The sequence below is a fragment of the Herpailurus yagouaroundi genome, unplaced genomic scaffold, assembly GCF_014898765.1.
Source record: "Herpailurus yagouaroundi ecotype Mexico unplaced genomic scaffold, PumYag 28, whole genome shotgun sequence".
NCBI classification, from domain to species: Eukaryota; Metazoa; Chordata; class Mammalia; order Carnivora; family Felidae; genus Herpailurus; species Herpailurus yagouaroundi.
The window spans coordinates 47,880,089-47,893,364 of record NW_024412376.1 but is presented as its reverse complement, the minus strand read 5'-3'; the positions used below and the strand labels follow the sequence as shown (position 1 = coordinate 47,893,364).

Here is a 13,276-nt window from a genome sequence, read left to right as displayed (position 1 = left end):
TCTTTCTTTCTTTCTTTCTTTCTTTCTTTCTTTCTTTCTTTCTTTCTTTCTCCTTCCTTCCCTCTCTCTCTCTTTCTCTCTCTCTCTTTCTATATTTACTTATTTATTTTGGAGACAGCACAAGCAGGGGAGGGGCAGAGAGAGGGGGACAGAGGATGGGAAGTAGGTTCTGTGCTGACAGGGTGACAGCACAGAGCCCGATGTGGCGCTCGAACTCACAAACCTCGAGATCATGACCTAAGCCGAAGTCGGATGCTCAACCAACTGAGCCACCCAGGTGCCCCTGGCCACATCCTTTTCTATTAGCTAGCTTCTCTCAGATTAAACCCACCGGGTTGGGTCACGTTGAACATGAAGAAGCTCTGTGGTGGTCATGCGCCTGCCGTAGGGTCCTGTATTCGTGTGCCCCTGTGCTTTCGAGGAGGGACATTTTGGTCTATGAATAAAACCTGAAGGCTAGGGCTTTGTCTTTTACTTCTGTGTAACCCTGCAAAACTGCAGAGCCCACCCAGGGCCCAGCCCACCCAGGGCCCACCCAGAAGAAAACTGTCTACACAGTTCCTTCAGAGAGGGTCTTGGGAGAACTTATAACGAACAAGAATTGCTCCACGAGGTATTTATGAATAAAGTTATCATCTCCACTCATCAGGAGAAATTTCAACAATATCAAACCAACCTCCAGCAACCTGGATTAGGCCTTGATGGAATCTCAAAGCTGAAGGTACTTTCAGTATTCCTCCTACCTTTCCATTTTACTGGCTAATTATCCTGAAGCACAGAGATAAATGTGTTGCATGCCTTAGAAAACTGGTGTCCTGCCTGAGTTCAAACCAGGTTATAACCAGCTTCTGAGACTAGTGGCCCCATTCTGCATCTAGGGCAGTGATGCTCAGCCCTCCCCGGGCACTGGAACCCTCTGGGCGACTTTCAAAAAATACTTAGTTTGTAGGCCTCATGACAGAGATGCAGATTTAACTGGTCTGGGTTGGAGCCTGGGAATTTATGTTTTTAAAAGCTTGACATGGAAAAAAGTTGTAAGTGGTTTTAACGCACAGGTAAGATTGAGAACCACCAATCTAATGGTTAGGAGGGGAAAAGGGAGATGGGCAAGAGTTTGTGGTGGTCTCTTTAGGCTGATTTATAAGGCACTGGGGAGCCATTGGAAACTTATGAGCGGTGCGGTGACATGAAAAACGAAAAACAAAAAACCAGTCATTATGCATCAAAAGACCAGGTAATACAGGCATTGGCATAAATAAAAGGGGCTGTCTGTCCAGGCAGAGGAAGGAAACTGCTGCTGTCTCCTGCGACAGGATGTTTGGCAGCCAAAGGGCCACCATTAGCGATCAGCCAGACAGGATGTAAATGGAAACCAGCCCTTGGTCTGGTCTCCATTCTCTTTTCTTTCCCATTAAAAATGGGTCAAGTGCTGACCTCAGCATGATGTTAGCTTATCTGCTGTGAAGAATAAAGCTAAGTTTCCACATACTAAGCTTTATTACTCTGGTCCAGAATTTTCTTAACAATAAAGGTTTCAGGGGATGCCTTTTAGAAAAACAACTCACAGCTATAATAATAACTATTGCCTTTAATTACATGGGCTCTTTTTCTAGAAAAATAATCATCCAAAATTTCCAACAGAGTATTATCCCAAAGTCCTGAGGCAGTGATGTTTTTTTATTTCGTTATGATAATAACCAGTTTTGGAGAGACTGAGGTGAAATACTCATCCTTAATCTCTACTAGCAGAAATATAAATCAGGTCAATCTTCATGGAAATTGGACGGTGTATGCTATGAGCTTGGAAATAATTCATACTTTTTGATCTATTGCTATAGATCTCTTCCTCAGAAAGGACTCTAAGAAAATAATCAGAGATGTGATATTTGCATACAAGCTTATCACACAATATAGGATATATCGTATGTGTGAATATATATAAATAAAGAGTGCTGTCTTTATTGGTCACACTGTCTAAATACCTGGACAAAGAAAGGAATCAGAAGTCACCGGAGGCTAATTTGGAGTTCTCCTGTTACAGGTCTCTGTTTTCTGCAAACTCTTCATATATGTATGTAATAGCATAGAAGTTTGCCATAAAATATTGAAAATTTGGAAGCAACCAAAGTAAATGTACAATGAAAGTGACCAGTTAAATAAATTTTGGTACCTCATTAAACAAAATATTAAGAATCTATTAAAATTATGACTTTAAACAATAATATATTAGAGAGTGCTCATGGTATATTTTAAGTGAAAAATGGGATGTTACAAAGTACTTTTTAGTAGAGACTTATTTTTTTAAGTGCATATTACAAATATAAAAATCTACTTGAGGGAAATATAGTAAATATAGCTGATAGAATATAGTTTATTTTTCTGTAGTTTCTACATTTCTAAAAATAAACGTGCATTACTTTTATGATTCTAAAAGACACAAAAAATGTTTTGTTCTCAATACATATCGAGTGTCAATGAAGTTTTTTAAAAATAACAAGTTACCAGCCTTGTCCCCTTTATGAGTGAAAGGGCATATGTTTCTGAAAAGATTTCTGGATCTATACCAATTATGTTTTAAAACACCAAATTTTTTATTCTCTTCAAGAGAGGCTTTCTGACCTCAGCTTGTCCCTTGCTGTTTGTCCCTTAATCCAGGCTGTTACTAGTTGTAATGCTGAAAATCATAGTCATACATTCCCAAGATATCTGTGAGTACTGTGCTCAGCAGAATATTCATGCTCTTTCTTAATGATCATCTCAAAGTTTGCACAGCCAAGGATCAGGAAATGAAGAAACCATTAGGTATTATGGGCACTGAGTCACTGGGGATCCACAAACCACCAAACATTACGAAGCACATAACACTGGTTCCTTCACTCCTAGAAGCTCATTAGTTCTATTCTGAGATTCAGGGCCAGATCCAGGGTCCTCACGAACCAGAAAGCATCCTCCCCAGCCAGGTCAAGCTATTTGAGAGAAATACCAGGACTCTGGTTCATCTCTAGGATGGTACAGGCTATTCCATGTATCTTGAACTGAAGAGAATTGGCTTGTTCTTGTTAGAGAAGACCTGAGAGTCTTGGCATGAGAATAGAGAGTTCATCAATGTGTGCAGGTTGACTTTAGCATGCTTGCTCTCGAAGCCCCTCCTCAATACACCCAGAGCTGAATCTGAGCTGCTACTTTGATCAGGCTTCAGGGTGGGCATGGCAAAGAACCAGGGGGCAAGAGCTTGTCATGCCATCTGCTCTATGGCATTAGAGCCAGCAGGGGTCATGGCTCCGTTCAGTCCCTATCTCTGAAGGTCAAAGCCGTCAGCTGGAAGGCAGCTGCTTGCTTTGGCAATTAGTTCTCAGAAGGTGAAAGGAAGCACGTATAGTGGTTAGCAATGGAAGTGGGTGCCACACATCAGTGCCCCCCTCTGCACTCTCAGAGCACTGTACCACTCAAGTAGGGAACGAGACCCACCTCATAGGAAGTTCTGATGAGTCTGAAGATGTCCACTTCAGGGTAGGGTTCCACGTCATCACTGAGCAGGGAGTGGAGGTGAGGGATGGGAGGCAGAGTGCTGTCTTTATTGGTCACGCTGTCTAAATACCTGGACAAAGAAAGGAATCAGAAGTCGCCGGAGGCTAATCTGGAGTTCTCCTAATACAGTTCTCTGTTTTCTGCAAACTCTTCATTTTAAAGCATACTTTAAAATTTATACTTCATCTTAAGTATTTCCTTAAGAACAGAATAAAGTCTTCCTAACTTCTAAAGATGCAGCCTATGAAAATGAATCCTCAGCCACAGACAGAAGTGGGCATTATGCTGCACTGAGCCAAGTAAGACTCACGAAACCAAGGGGAAAGAGAGAAGGCAAGTTCAGAGAAGGAACCGGAGGGGTTTTCAAAGTGAGGCTTGGGGCGCCTGGGTGGCGCAGTCGGTTAAGCGTCCAACTTCAGCCAGGTCACGATCTCGCGGTCCGGGAGTTCGAGCCCCGCGTCGGGCTCTGGGCTGATGGCTCAGAGCCTGGAGCCTGTTTCCGATTCTGTGTCTCCCTCTCCCTCTCTGCCCCTCCCCTGTTCATGCTCTGTCTCTCTCTGTCCCAAAAATAAATAAACGTTGAAAAAAAAAATTTAAATAAAAAAACAAAGTGAGGCTTGGTCTGTTACCTTCCCAAAACGGTCATGGCCTCCCCATCGTCCTTGCAGCTCAACAGTTTGTCCACATTTGCATCCAGCACGGCCAGGGCCAACTGGAATATCACCTTGATTCCTTCATAGAAGAAACAGTCCACAACCACAACCGCACTCTCAAAGGGCATCACGCTGAGAAAGAGCGTGAGGAACCAAGACAGGGAGATGGTAGAAATCACGCCCAGGTCCTGCATGCAGTCGTAGAGCTGCGGGACATAGTCTCGCGCCAGTTCCTCGAAGACACCCTGGTCGACCAGCGCGCCTGCAGCGGAGGTGGGCACAAAGGGTCGCAGGTGAACCCACTGCACCTTCTCACCCAAGAACCCAATCAAATAACTTGACTAAAATAATCCAGCTCACAATTGCTGCGGGGACGGAACTCAGCTCCCTTCTCTAACTGTTCTGCTGCTACCATGTTACCAGGTACTAAGTTATTAGACCAAGGTGTCAACATAGCTTAGTCAGCAGATTAGTTCTGGGTGTTTCTTCTCTTTCCAGAATCTTCCTGTCCTGCTTCCCAACCACAAAAGGGCAGTAACACAATGGTAAGGGTTGTTGGATAAGTCAGTTTAGAAAGTTTTCATGATATATAATTGTTCGGTTAGGCATGAAATGTATATCTAAGTAGCTCCGTTTCCTGGCAAACTCATTTAAAAAACAAGTTGCTTTGGGGCACCTGGGTGGCTCAGTCGGTTGAGCGTCCGTCTGACTTGGGCTCAGGTCATGATCTTGCCATTCCCGAGTTCGAGCCTCGTGTAAGGCTCTGTGCTGACAGCTAGGAGCCTGGAGCCTGTTTCAGATTCTGTGTCTCCCTCTCTCTCTGCCCCTCCCTCACTCACACTCTGTCTCTCTCCGTCTCTGAAAAATGAATAAACCTTAAAAAAATTTTTTTTCATAAAAAAAATAAAAAACAAATTGCTTTTCTGGATGCACAGTCCCCACAAATGAATTGTTAATTTTAGTGAGAGGTTATTTTTTTTATCTTTTTAAGTTTATTTGAGAGAGGCGGGGGGGGGTGGGGGGGAGGTGGAGCAAAGTGGGGAGGGGCAGAGAGAGAGGAAAACAGAGAATCCCAAGAAGGCTCCTCACTGTCCGCACAGAGCCCAACATAGGGCTCTGTCCCACAAACCATGAGATCATGACCTGGTCCGAAATCCAGACTCAGTAGCTTAACCCACTGAGCCACCCAGGCACCCCTTAAATGAGTGTTTTTTAAGCTCAAAAGCATTCTAGGGGCACCTGGCTGGCTTATCGGTAAAGCATCTGACTGTTGATCTTGGAGCTGTAAATTCAATTCTAACACTGGGTGTACAGATTACTTAAAAAAAAAAAAAATCTAAAAAAAAGCATTCCAGTTGTACATACTCATGATCAACTTACTGGCGTTTCTGGAGAATTTTTCCAATGAATCAAAATCAATGAATCAGTGTGAAAAGGTTTAGAAATGAAGAGCACATAAGGCATACAATTTACTATACTAGCAACAAAAAGCTTGTCCTGCTAAAGGGAATGTCTAACACGTGAGAGGATTATAGGGAGTAACAGTAATAATTTGTTTAAATGCTTACAGTCATTGTTTGCTTTGCCATGAAACTGAAAAAAACTGCAGCAACTTAGTTTTGCATACATTTTTATATGATCTTTTTTCTTTTTTTTGCATATTTCTGTTCTCCACAGATTGCATCCTTTTCATGAAAACATTTTTTGCCAAATCTTTTAAGGTTGATTGACAGCTGACATGTTTGGTGCAGTTCACACATGCCACAGAGTGACACCCACATCAAATGTTTTCTAAAATAATTCCTGTAACAGTGATACATGCATATTCTCTTACGCTCCGTGGGGCTCCTTTGTGTACAATCTTATATTAATTCAAGCCCTCTCACTCCCATTTTGGGAAACTGGAGTTGTCTAAAATTCTTTTGGCTAATGGTGACTGGAAATGGTGTTCTAGCCGGTATCTTGGCTCTAGAAACATCTTCGCTGGGAGCCGTGGGTCAAAATGTTAACTACATCCCGCACATACCAACAACTCTGGTGTTGTAGTAATCGGGAAGCATGCGTTCACACAAAGCCACTAGCAGCCAGAAAGCTTCCTCCTCTTTGGCATAAAGCAGCAGCACTGATGTGACAATATTCATGGCCTAAAGGCATGAAAAAGGCTGTTGTCAAATGTATTTTAAATACATCATACACGTTAGCATAAGAAATCTTGTTGACCTAAAGAAAATTACTGAGTTTGTCTCACAGGGCCAGCAAACTTTTTCAGCAAAAGGCCAGATAATAAACATTTAAAGGCTCTGCAAGCTAGACACACATATTATCCCAAAGTTTTGTTTTGCTTATATTATTTAGAACCCTTAAAAAATGTACAAACCTTTAGTCCTTGATCTGGTAACCGTTAAGGGTCTTTATGAACACTAATATTCACCAAGGACTGAGCCCCTGCACACAGGCAAGCCCTTATGCAAAAACTTTGCCCAAAGGCTGTTTGACAAAGCTTGTTAACCTGTGAAAACTCAGTGTTTTTAATCCTTAATTCATGAGGTAAATGTTTCCTTTTTAATGTTCCATAATGGTTTCTATAACCAAGTACACATGGCCTGAGGCTCTCCTCTGAGAACAATAAAACCTTTCAAATTTGGCGTCCTCACCCACTATTTCCATCTGGATAAGGATGGCAGTGATATGTAACAGTGATTTAGACTCCAAAGGAACCTACTTTATTAAAAGATATTATCACATAGCTCATAACCACTCAAGGCTCAACTATTTTAATAGTCCTCTTAATTAAAAAGAGGAAGATCAAAAGATAAATATGAATTCTGTAATTGTAGAAGCCAACTAAGACCGGTACATCTTTTGATCTACAAACCAGTAATCGTTCATCAGACTTCTACAACATGCATACCAAAAAAGGAATTTGGGTCTAATAGGCTTTTTCTTGTAAGTCTTAATATTTTCCCAAGTGAAATCATTATTAAAATTTCACTTGAGAACTAACCTGACGATTCTAGTACATCACGGTTGGTTCCTTAGGCATTTATTTAGTCAAGGTAAGTCTGAGGGTCTGCTTTATAACAGGCTCTGGACTAAGTATTGGGGGATGGGTAGGAGGGGAGGACACAGCGGTGACAAGTTTCACAGGGCTTAAATGTTGATGTCAGAGAGACAGAATAAAGATGTAAACATTAATTAACCAATTTGGGAGTATATTTAAATGAAGTGCTATCGGGGCGCCTGGGTGGCGCAGTCGGTTAAGCGTCTGACTTCAGCCAGGTCACGATCTCGCGGTCCGTGAGTTCGAGCCCTGCGTCGGGCTCTGGGCTGATAGCTCAGAGCCTGGAGCCTGTTTCCGATTCTGTGTCTCCCTCTCTCTCTGCCCCTCCCCCGTTCATGCTATGTCTCTCTCTGTCCCAAAAATAAATAAACGTTGAAAAAAAAAATTAAAAAAAAAAAATAAAATAAATGAAGTGCTATCAAAACGGTAAAGTAATGCGGTACAGGAAGACCTGTACTGTGTGTGTGTGTGTGTGTGTGTGTGTGTGTGTAGAGGAATTAAGCCTACTTTAGCATTTATCTATTTATGTATTTTTGTGTTAAGCAGTCATTTAGTAAAAAAATACATTATACCATCTTTCTGGATTTGGGGCAAGTTTGAAGTATTTGTCAACATATTAAACGTTGTACTTGGTTGTGATTTCTTTTCACATCTTTTTGGAGTACCGTTGACACAGGTTTATACATTATCTTACGTTCACAAGTGTAGTTGCCATCTGTCCCTACAGATACATTGATACATTGCTATTACAATATTACTGACTACATTCCTTACGCTGTGTCTTTTATTCCTGTGGCTTATTCATTCCATAACTGGAAGCCTCTATCTCCCACAAAAATACGGAATGCTTCATAAATTTGTGTGTCATCCATGCGATAGGCCATGCAAATCTTCTCTGTATCACTCCAATTTTAGTATATGTGCTGTCAAAGCAAGCCCAGGTTTGCTTTAGCTTTTTTAGCTGGATGGTCAGGGAAGGCCTCTCTGAATATATGGCCTTTAAGTCTAAAGTCATATAGTCTTGGAGCTTTCCAAATTGTGGTATATGTCCTAGTACAAGAGATAATTTTAGTTGGTATGGGGGCAACATTTTTTAAATAGAGGATCAGACATTTATTTTAGTGTGTATTAAAATATAATCATAGCATAAAAGAGTTCTATTCTCAAGGACCTAGGATGCAAAGTAGGAGCACTGTGGAACCGAGAATCCAGAATCACAGGCCTGGTGCTCAGGCATGCTCTCTTTTTACCTCTGGGAGGGATGAGGGGTGGCTCAGAGAGTAATCAGAAGCAACTTTCCAAGGTCACCCAGCTACATGGTGTTGGATCCAGAAAGGGCATCCTTATCTCCTGGCTCCTCTGCTCAGTGGAGTGGCCTCAACTCAGGGAGATTTTGCTCCCCAGGGGGTTTTCAGCAATGCCTAAAGACATTTTGGTTGTCCCAACTAGGGGGTTCTACTAGCATTTAGTGGGCGGATGTGATTAAATGTGTTATTAAACGGGAATGTTACTAAACATCCTACAAAGCACAAACAAAGAATTATCCAGTCCACAATGTCTATAGTGCTGAGGCCAAGAAACTTAGGTGCAGGGATGGTTCCAGAAGTTAACCATTCTTCTTTCTTCTTCTCACTTACTTACTGGTTAATAAACAATTAAAAAAAAACCAAAAACTAAACCACCTGTGTCATTTACCTGGCAATATCCTATATTAGGATTTCGAAAAGCATAAGCTGTTAAGACTCTCCGTAGAGCAGCAATGCCCATCTCATTCTGGAAAGCTGGATGTTCTGGAAGGGAGCGGTGTAAATCCCTCTCGATCTCCTCTGTGGCGAGATTATACTTGCCCATGGACTTCTCCACTAGATCTTCATAGTACCCAGGGTGCGTGGCCTTCTCATTGATTGCACCTAGGAAATACCCAACAGATACAACGTCCAAAAGTGCAAGCCCTGCCCTCGGTCTGCAGACATGGCTTCCCAACTGAACCCCTTCACGTTCCTCACCGCTCCAGGACACTTGCAAAATAACAATGACGTCCCACAGACGTGGGCTCAAAGAGCTCCCGAGGCAGGGGCTTGCAAGCGAAAAATCTGTGTTCCACAGAACTTCCAAGAACAATCCTGGGGAGCCACTTAGGGGAAGAGTAAGCCGAAGCCTCCCCGTCTCAGCCCTCCCTCAACCAGAGCAGCTTTGCTGGTACTTTATTGGGGTTTTCCTTAAGATTTCACTTGAAAAGGGAAGTTTTGTCTCTCAAAACGAGTCCACACGCTGCTTGCTGAAGCATAAGCGTTGAAGAGTCCAAACAACCATACTGAAGAGTAGGAGGAGGTGCTACAGCACGTGGAGGGGTTTGGAGAAGTGCAGGGGGTGGGTGGGGTGGGCATTCCTAGCAGTGAGCCACCCTCATGGGTGGGAGTTTCCCAGGTGGTTGGGATGAGGATGAAGAAATGAGTTGAGGATCACTGGTTTGAGATCCTTGCATTTTAAGATTCTTAAAGACAGAAAGCCCTATATGAGAATATCTAAATCAAAATCTACTTAAATACAACTTAGGTAATTATAAATTCCCTCTCTCTCTCTCTCTCTCTCTCTCTCTCTCCACACACACACACACACACACACACACACACATGCACATGTTAAACACACATACACACACACTACAACACAGGACAGACTGATCTGTATTTCACTGATTAGAAATTAGAGCCCTTGGGATGGCCTGGGCCTTGTCAATGACAGTCACCCGGGGAGACAGGCTTCCCACTCACACTTACCCTGGATAAGGCAGTCTGGTTAACAGCAACTTAACACTGGCTTTTGCTTTGTTCTCAAGGGAGATTTGCAAAGATATCTTACCCTCTGGCCTGCACTTCACTTCACTGGGTACACTGAGCCAGGTCCTGGTACAATGGCCCTGAGAGTCACAGGGCAAGGCTCCCCTACCAGAAGCTGGGCTCTCCCCATGGGTGGGCTGGCTTCACATGCACCCCACCTCCAGGGAGCTGGATGGAAACAGGGGCTGCTGTCTACCCAACAGAGGCAGCAGGGAGCCCGCTCCACCCTCGGGCCTCCATCACCATTAAAGAAAACACTGGATCTAACTCTAGATGCGTCTCTGCAACTGTGCTTGTGTACCACTGTGTACTGTTTCTTGGTGCTGACTTTGAGCTTTGTTTTCATCCAAAATGTGGCTGTAAGTAACTTCTGATTTGAACGAGGATGAAAAAGAAATTTTGTATTTACAATGTCAACGATCTGAATCAAGTTGTCGAGGTGACTAGTTCACCAGACACAAGGAAGACAGAAAACCGGACAGGAAGGCTCTTCTTGGGCTGGATTTGTGTAATCAGAGATCATTTGACTCAAATTTGGATTTCTTTTTTTTTTCTTTTAATTTTTTTAACATTTATTTATTATTGAGAGACAGAGAGACACAGAGCATGAGCAGGGGAGGGGCCAAGAGATGGAGAGACACAGAATCTGAAGCAGGCTTCAGTCTCCGAGCTGTCAGCACAGAGCCCGACGTGGGGCTCGGACCCACAAACCGCGAGATCATGACCTGAGCCAAAGTTGGACGCTTAACCGCTGAGCTACCCAGGCGCCCCTCAAATTTGGATTTCTAAATGAGGAGCTAAGGCTGGTCTACTGAAGGACAACGAAAAAGCCATATGAACGAGGACGGAACAAACTAGTTTTACATGAAACACATAGAGCCAATTATTTTTCAGGATTCTATCCCCCAACTGCTGAGATGTTAATACATCTCATTACGGGCGATTACCATTTGTATTTACTTTTAGAAAGAGCTACAACCTGTTCGTTTGTTTAAGGCTGTCCTGTAAGTCTGGTAACTTTTCTTCGAATTTTAATGTTATTTTTAAAATAAAAGGTTTTGGGGCACCTGGGTGGCGCAGTCAGTTAAGCGTCCGACTTCAGCCAGGTCACGATCTCGCGGTCCGTGAGTTCGAGCCCGGCGTCAGGCTCTGGGCTGATGGCTCAGAGCCTGGAGCCTGTTTCCGATTCTGTGTCTCCCTCTCTCTCTGCCCCTCCCCTGTTCATGCTCTGTCTCTCTCTGTCCCAAAAATAAATAAATGTTGAAAAAAAATAAAATAAAATAAAAGGTTTTGATAATGGCACTTATGTCAGACCATCTTAGTTTCATATACAAATATTCAAATAAGCTTATTTAAAACAATTACATTTCAGGCCTCTAACCAGGTAAAGCACCTGATTTACAAAGACTGGTGACAACAAAAAAACGCCCTGGATGTTCATGACAGAACAGACCCCTAGATGCTTTCGGCTTGGAGGAAGGTATGACGGGCCTAGCTGAAGAACCTCTGGTCTCCAGCAGGGCTCAAAGGTCTGACCCCACAGGGCTGCGTTTGGGCAGGAGCCTGGAGGGGGACCCAAAGGTCCATGACATCCCCCTTCTGTCCTTCCTGGCATCTCCAGCTTGGAGTGTAAGTGTGACCTGGGTGGGCCTTCAGTTCTAGCGCACGTTCTGGCCTCCCCTTCACATCTCCATGTGATAACCAGCAAATGCAGGAGGTGACAGAAACCAAGCACGAGGCTTTCTCATTCCTCCCTCTCCCCACCTTAACGAGGGCTCTGAGCGTGTGCCACACTTACCCATTTTCAACGAAGTGGACACAGCTAGGAAAGGAACAAGGACTTCAAAAATCACAAAGAATCATACTCTTACCCTTCAGGATCTCTCTTCTTCTAAGTAGCATTAGTGAAGTGATGGAAGAGGTTATGCGGATTTGGGGGATGGGGGCTTCAATATCTGGGCAGGTGTATATGCGTCCTGAGTTTTTATCGAGCGACTTCAACACTTTGGGAAGGAAAGGGGATTTAGTGCTGAACTGGAGGACTGCATATTTGAAAAGAGCCCAGGTGCATGAGGGAAGGCAGAAGGGGCGCGCTGAGGTCCTGCACACCCTGGGGCCAGTACGCCCTGCCCCCCACGCCTGTCCATACCTGACAGTAGCAGCCAGAGGTCCCCCCGCATGCTCTCCGGGATGCCCTTCAACACCAGCTCCCGGGTCTTTTCTGTGCGGTACATGCAGATCCCTTGCCCATACTCGGCAAAGTGAATCTTCCAAGCTTGCTCCTTCAAAAACTCTTTGGCCTGAAAGGGATAATGAAACATGACTACGTGCCAAAGCATGTCGGGGACAGACAGGAGAAGTTGGATGGAAGGTCAGAACATCTCCCCTGGTGAATGGAGTGGTTCTGTTCTGGACAGAACTCAGGAGAACAAAGAACTCAGATTCTCTGCAGTCCTTCCCTAATTGGACACCTGAACCACAGCCTCTGGTCCTGCCTCGAAGCTTTCTAGACCAGAAGCAAAATTCCACTTACGTGAAACAGGTCAGCAGAATGCAAATTGTCTTTATGGCTTTATGTGTACACCTCCGAGTGAAAGTGAGCTGATGTTTTTTAAACATGGGCTGAGAGATTACGTACTTATTTGTTGGCTGACTTAAACACTCAAGATGAGATAAAAACAAATGTCACCTGTAACTCTACAACTCATCTCCTTCTTTGAAGAAGCTGTTCTACAATCGAATGAGAGATTTAGATAAAAATCTGCTGTGCTTCTAGGAAAATGTTTCTTTACGTAAATATTTATCAGTTTACTTAGATTACAAATATTTTTAAATGTTATTGCTCTAATATAGAAAAGTTTCAGGCAAGGGCAGGAGGCACCCACCAACTTCGGGTTGAATTCCTCGGGGGACCGCCGCCGATACATGGTCATCAGGGTCTGCGTGGCTGTGGGAACGCTGTTGCCGTTCAGGTTGAACTGGCGCTCTCCATCGGCCTCGGAGCTCGTGCTTCTCTGAGGGCTGGAGGAGACAAGGCTGCTGGGCCGAGAATACACCTGCCGATGCAGAGAGGGACAGACAATGAAAGGGACAGACGTAGAAGCTACTTCTTCAGTGTCCTCTGTACAGACACCAACAGCTACATCATGGTTCCCAAAATGGTTCTTGCTGTGTGAAGACGCAGGAGGAAGGCA

The 13,276-nt window shown here is 43.8% G+C and overlaps 1 protein-coding gene and 1 non-coding gene across 4 annotated transcripts in view; both read right to left on the bottom strand.

Moving 5' to 3' along the window:
* Window positions 1-13,276, bottom strand: part of TBC1D9 (TBC1 domain family member 9) — a 117,187-nt gene that overhangs the window by 25,179 nt on the left and 78,732 nt on the right. Inside the window, exons 8-13 of one of the 3 annotated variants that reach the window (XM_040473356.1) lie at window positions 12,968-13,141; window positions 12,232-12,382; window positions 8,938-9,152; window positions 6,208-6,325; window positions 4,158-4,443; window positions 3,469-3,598 (exon numbers count right to left, since the gene is read on the bottom strand). In XM_040473356.1, coding sequence (XP_040329290.1) covers window positions 3,469-3,598; window positions 4,158-4,443; window positions 6,208-6,325; window positions 8,938-9,152; window positions 12,232-12,382; window positions 12,968-13,141 — 1,074 coding nt within the window. Of the gene's footprint in view, window positions 1-1,614; window positions 1,983-3,468; window positions 3,599-4,157; window positions 4,444-6,207; window positions 6,326-8,937; window positions 9,153-12,231; window positions 12,383-12,967; window positions 13,142-13,276 lie in introns of those variants that run through there. The other 2 variants (XM_040473365.1, XM_040473371.1) reach the window with 2 other exon arrangements.
* Window positions 8,076-8,177, bottom strand: LOC121040232 (U6 spliceosomal RNA). Its single transcript, XR_005795198.1, has one exon. It is a non-coding gene; the product is annotated as a U6 spliceosomal RNA (small nuclear RNA).